This window comes from Microtus pennsylvanicus, chromosome 13 (genome assembly GCF_037038515.1).
Source record: "Microtus pennsylvanicus isolate mMicPen1 chromosome 13, mMicPen1.hap1, whole genome shotgun sequence".
Classification (NCBI taxonomy): Eukaryota; Metazoa; Chordata; class Mammalia; order Rodentia; family Cricetidae; genus Microtus; species Microtus pennsylvanicus.
The window spans coordinates 74,471,361-74,476,910 of NC_134591.1; the positions used below are offsets into that span (position 1 = coordinate 74,471,361).

The 5,550-nt window shown below is 46.4% G+C and overlaps 1 protein-coding gene across 1 annotated transcript; it reads left to right on the forward strand.

Annotated features, from left to right (window-relative positions):
• The first annotated feature begins 746 nt into the window (after positions 1-746).
• LOC142833577 (small ribosomal subunit protein eS7-like) lies at positions 747-1,299 on the forward strand. The gene has a single exon (XM_075945108.1). The coding sequence runs from the start codon at positions 756-758 to the stop codon at positions 1,266-1,268; it is 513 nt and encodes a 170-aa protein (XP_075801223.1). The 5' UTR covers positions 747-755; the 3' UTR covers positions 1,269-1,299.
• The last annotated feature ends 4,251 nt before the right edge of the window (positions 1,300-5,550 follow it).

A 5,550-nucleotide genomic window follows, 5' to 3' on the forward strand; every position in this document is an offset into this window, starting at 1 on the left:
GATGACTGGCCAATAACGATGCAGGAGCAAGGATAGGTGGGGCTGGCAGGAAGAGAGGATAAATAGAAGGCGAACCCCGAGAGAAGGGAGAATGAGGAGCAAGAGAACAAGGACAGGAGAATATCAGGGGTCAGTCACCCAGGCACCCAGCCAACCACGGAGTAAGAAGGAAAGGAAGACATACAGAAGAAAGAAAGATAAAAGCCCAGAGGCAAAAGAAACTTGGGATAATTTAAGATAAGAAAAGCTGGCAAGAAACAAGCCATGCTAAAGCTGGGCATTCATTACTAAGAATAAGTCTCTGTGTGTCATTTACTTGGGAGCTGGGCAGTGGGCTCCCCAAAAGAGTCCAAAGTGTAAAACATCACACAATGGGCAGAACAGCCTGGCTCTACACTAGAACAAGCACACAGCGCTGCTCCGCCTAACCCATCTATCTTGTCAGCTGTCTCAAGACAGGTGTGACAACATGTCACGTCAGACAGGAAACGAAGGCAGACCGATGACTAGACGGGCTGATCTGATGACCCGCTTGATAAGGAAGACGGCTTTGCCAGCAGAGTGTTAGGAAGAGAAATTTCCTACTGATTCACTGGACAAAATCTATGGTTAAATGGATAACAAAGTATAAAGTGGGTGGGGATATCAAACCAGTTTACGTGCATGGGTCTTAGGAAAGATTTTCCCATGTTGGGTGCATCTACTTAAAATGTTCTAAGGAGCTCTTTCCAAGCCGGCACTCGTAAGGGCGAGCCATGTACAGCTCGAGCGCCAAGATCGTCAAGCCCAATGGCGAGAAGCCGGACGAGTTCGAGTCCGGCACCTCTCAGGCGCTGCTCGAGCTGGAGATGAACTTGGATCTCAAGGCGCAGCTGCGGGAGCTCAACATCACTGCGGCCAAGGAAATTGAAGTTGGTGGTGGCCGGAAAGCCATCATAATTTTTGTACCAGTTCCTCAGCTGAAATCCTTCCAAAAAATCCAAGTCCGGCTGGTTCGTGAATTGGAGAAAAAGTTCAGCGGGAAACACGTAGTCTTCATTGCTCAGAGGAGGATTCTGCCCAAGCCAACTGGGAAAAGCCGTACGAAAAATAAGCAGAAGCACCCCAGAAGCCTCGCGCTCACCGCAGTGCACGATGCCATCCTTGAGGACTTGGTCTTCCTGAGTGAGATTGTGGGCAAGAGGATCCGTGTGAAACTGGACAGCAGCCGGCTCGTAAAGGTTCATTTAGACAAAGCACAGCAGAACAACGTGGAACACAAGGTGTAAACTTTTTCTGGTGTGTATAAGAAGCTCACGGGCAAGGATGTTAATTTTGAAAATGACTGAATAAAGTGTCATTCGTAAAAAAAAAATGTTCTAAGCAGAATAACAGTTAATATGTATTGCTAACTTTGGGGACTATCTTTAAGGAGTTCTGTGTTTTTTAAATTTTAAAATTACTTTATTTGTTTGCTATCTGTATTCATGAGCCATGGCACACGTGTGGAGTCGCAGGGCAATCTGAAAGAGATTATTTTAGAGTGTCCGCATTTATATGCATACACATACACATACACATACACACACATACACACACAGACCTATCCATATCTTTTGTTGTGCTAAGCAGGCAGCTGCAGACACCAGTGATAGATTGCTGCTGTATAGGAGGACTTGGAGCTGCCTAACCTGAGATATATGCCCGGGCTGGGAGCTCCATCTTTGCAGCTACTAAGCTTGTGATGAACGATTCACTGTCTGTCTGTTGTTCATCTATCTGTCCATCTTTGAGACAGAGTCTAACTCCTAGCAGAGGATGACCTTGAGCTTCCGACCCTCCTCCTGCCTCTACTAACTGAGGTGGTGCTGGAATTCCAGGTGTCTGCCTTCTCCAGAGTCTGTGGTTCTGCAGATCTGAAGGGTTGTTTTTCTGCACTGAGCAGTGAATTCGCAGGATGGGCTCCAGCTGCTCGGGGGTTCTTCCCTTGTCACAAAGGCTGCCTCTCTGTGAGAAGCAGGCCAGCGCTTCAGCTGAACTCGGGTGCCTTCTCCTTGGCTTCACTTTTCTCAGATCATTCTCCTTCCGTTTATGGAGGCTGTCTCGGCTCTTGGAGGCCTTAACAGGCTCCATCTGCACATTAATTCTCCTGGCAAGAATTTTGTTTGTGCTTGTTTACAACGCCGTCAGCATGCTGAGTGGACACTATAGACTGCTCCAAGTTTGCCATGGTGACACTTACGGGCGTTCCTTTTTGAACAGCGTGAATTCCCCTGCTGTCTATAATGTGACTCCTCTCCTCTCACACATCTGTGGCCAAAGGAATAACTCCATGTTTCCTGAAGGATCTAGAGAACATAGATCAGGATCTTCTCTTTGTGTTTGTCATTTTATTGCACGGCCCAAAAGCATCTCTAAGGATTTTAAAGTGTGCGCAGAGGATACGTAACATTTAGAAATTGCTCGAAAGGTTTCTAGGCAAAACAAAACCCAAGCTAGATGTGGTGGTGCACACCTTTAATCCCGAACTTGGGAGGCAGAGGCAGGGGAATGTCTGAGTTTGAGGCCAGCCTGATCTACAAAGTGAGTTTCGGGATAGGCAGGGCTGCACAGAGAAACCCTGTCTGGAAAAAAAACAAAATCAATTAAGCAAACAACCCGCCCCTCAAACCTGAAGAACAGTGTAGTGGCAGAGAGCTTTGGGAAGGAAGGAAGGAAGGAAGGAAGGAAGGAAGGAAGGAAGGAAGGAAGGAAGGAAGGAAGGAAGGAAGGAAGGCAGTCTTTGAAGAGGAGACAGTCACCTTCAGCTGACTGCTGACTGATGCAAGACCAGAGAGACGGGCAAGCAGAAAGAGGAACATGTAGGAAGAAACAAGCAGGAAGGACAGGCGGAGGAGTGGTTGGTCCACTGGAGGAGAGACGGGAGGGGACCACAGGAGCTGAGTGGAGAAGCAGGGAGCCACAGACATCGACTGTGTGACTGCTGATGGATGATGGGGTTTGGGAAGGCTTATCTGGGATGTTCCTACTGCTCAGCCACAGCCCGGCTTCTGAACCTTGGCACTGTTGATAGTTGGGACCTGGTAATTCCTTTTTATGAAGTCATGCCCTGGGCATTATAAGATATTTAGGGACATTCATGAAATCAATTCACCAGGTGCCAGTGGTATCCACCCGTTTACTTCCATGTAATGATAAAACATGAGATTACCTAAACAATAAAATTCCCCCATCGACCCTCATTTTGCAAACCCAGTCAGTCAGAGTATCTCCTTTGGGAAGATTAGTTTTGGGGACATAAGATTATATAGAGAAAGGGCTTGGTACCCAGTATTTGGTTTTCAAAATGGGCTTCCAAAATCCTCAGCAATAAAACAGGCTGAAATAATCAAGTCACACTGAGAATGTCCAAGCATCCTTTTTACAATAATAGCTAAACCCGGTAAGCTTGTCTCATAGGGGTTTTGCTTAGAGAGAATCCATATGTGACATGTGGTATGTGGCACTGTCTTTTAGGAAGGGGTGACAAAGAGAACAAAGTGAGGAGGTGGGATGCTTGATTCTGGGAGCTGCTGCCCAAGGCCAGGGAAGAAAATAAATCTCAAGAACATCCAAGCCGGTGTCCTGCTTACAGAGACACCCACCATGGCCTGCATGCAGCAGTGTGGCTCAGTGTATGGAGGGTCCCAAAGGAGACCCTGAAGTAACAGAGGTAACTGCTTATAGAAAAGACTTTCCTATCACCTTGAAGTAGCAGGGATGTGAAGAGGAGACCTGGTCCTGGTAGAAGGGCAGGAGACTTCAGATCTCATGACCAGAACCACCAGCAGAGCTGAGAAACAGCAGCTGCAAAGGCTACCACACACATGGCTTGGAATAAGAGGACCAATGGCCTTGCTGGTCTATTCATCAAGAATCAGTCAACACCCAGTGGCCTTAGACAGCCCTGCCCTTCCAGGTCTTCTCCCCTGGCTAGCTCCAACCTGTGTCTGCAACTCTCCTGTGTTAGATACTCCACGGTCCTGGCATTTCTAACATCCACTGCAATTTAGGTTTCATCTCGATAGTTTCATACAATGGCTTTCCCTTTCCTCCTTGCCAGGAGTCTGACCCTGTCATCCATTGCCTGGCCTCAGCAGCTCTCCGGAGCCTTGGCGCATGCCTTCATGCTCCCGTCGTCCTTGTGTTTTTAATGCAGGCAAACCCAGTAGACGTCAACTGTGCTGCCAAGTTCTGCAGTTTTTTCTGGTACTCATCTGTAGACCAGGCTGGCCTCGAACTCACAGAGATCCGCCTGCCTCTGCCTCCCAAGTGCTGGGATTAAAGGTGTGTGCCACCATCGCCGAGCTGTGCTCTCTTTCTTTCTCTCACTGTAAACCTGGTTAAGAGTAGTGACCAGAAACCATGCCACAGCCTGAATGCCGCTCATTCCTGGTATTTCCTCTGCCAAGCAAATTAGTTCATTACTTTTGACTTCAGCTCTCAAGTCCTGGGGAGAATGCAGCCAGATTCATTGCTAGAATATGTCATGAGCCACCTCTATCTCAATTCCAAGCAGAGTTTTTTTTTCCCTTTGAAACCTCATGAGCTAGGCCTTCATTGTCCACATTGTCTGTCAACATTCTAATCTTCCAGACTCCCACCTCAATGACCCACCAGGTTGTACTTGCTAGGGCTGCGGTTCTCACCCTTCCTAATGCTGCGACCCTTTAATACAGCTCCTCGTGTTGTGCTGACCCCGACCATAACATTATTTTCATTGCTATTTTATTTTGTAGAGGAGTGGTGTCTCAGTTCCTAAGACCATCAGAAATAAGTGTTTCCTGACGGTTGTGACCCACAAGTTGAGAACCGCTGTTCTAGGATGTTTCTAGGCTGCAACTCCAGACTCTTCCACAATTCCTCTTAACAAACTAGTCAGCAACAGCCCCATTCTTTAAGGACACTTTTCTTTATTACTTACTTTTTTTTTCCTTTTGGTTTTTTGAGACAGGGTTTCTCTGTAGCTTTTGGAGCCTGCCCTGGAACTAGCTCTTGTAGACCAGTCTGGCCTTGAACTCACAGAGATCGGCCTGCCTCTGCCTTCCGAGTGCTGGGATTCAAGGTATGTGCCACCACTGCCTGGCCTCAGTGTTAACTAGTGGCTAGCTCTACACTCTGATCTTCAGACAAACTTTATTCGTTAGATCACAAACCAAATGTCACCACATTTTCCCTTTTTGTCTAAAATAGGAAAGGTTATAACTAATATAAGAAAACTATATACAATAAGTACAATGACTATATGCAATGTATGCAGGCAATAAATACATCAACAATGTCTAGTCCATATGCATATGACAAATTCAGAAAAAATATTCCATTATCTATCCTATTTTAGGTCAAAGGACTGTACTTAATTCACCTTCTATCCTAATTTGCATTACCAAAGCTGTCTTCTAATGTCTCTCAACCTCATATACTTTATGGTAACAAGGAAAACTATAACTATAAAGTCTTCAACTCCATCAGGGACCTGAGAAGGAAATAATATTACCTGAGTAAGTAGGAAGTGCAAGGAAGTGACTTCTA

What these genes read in the sequence shown, in the direction of transcription:
- LOC142833577 (XM_075945108.1), top strand. Translation starts at nt 756, where the DNA reads ATGTACAGCTCGAGCGCCAAGATCGTCAAGCCCAATGGCGAGAAGCCG.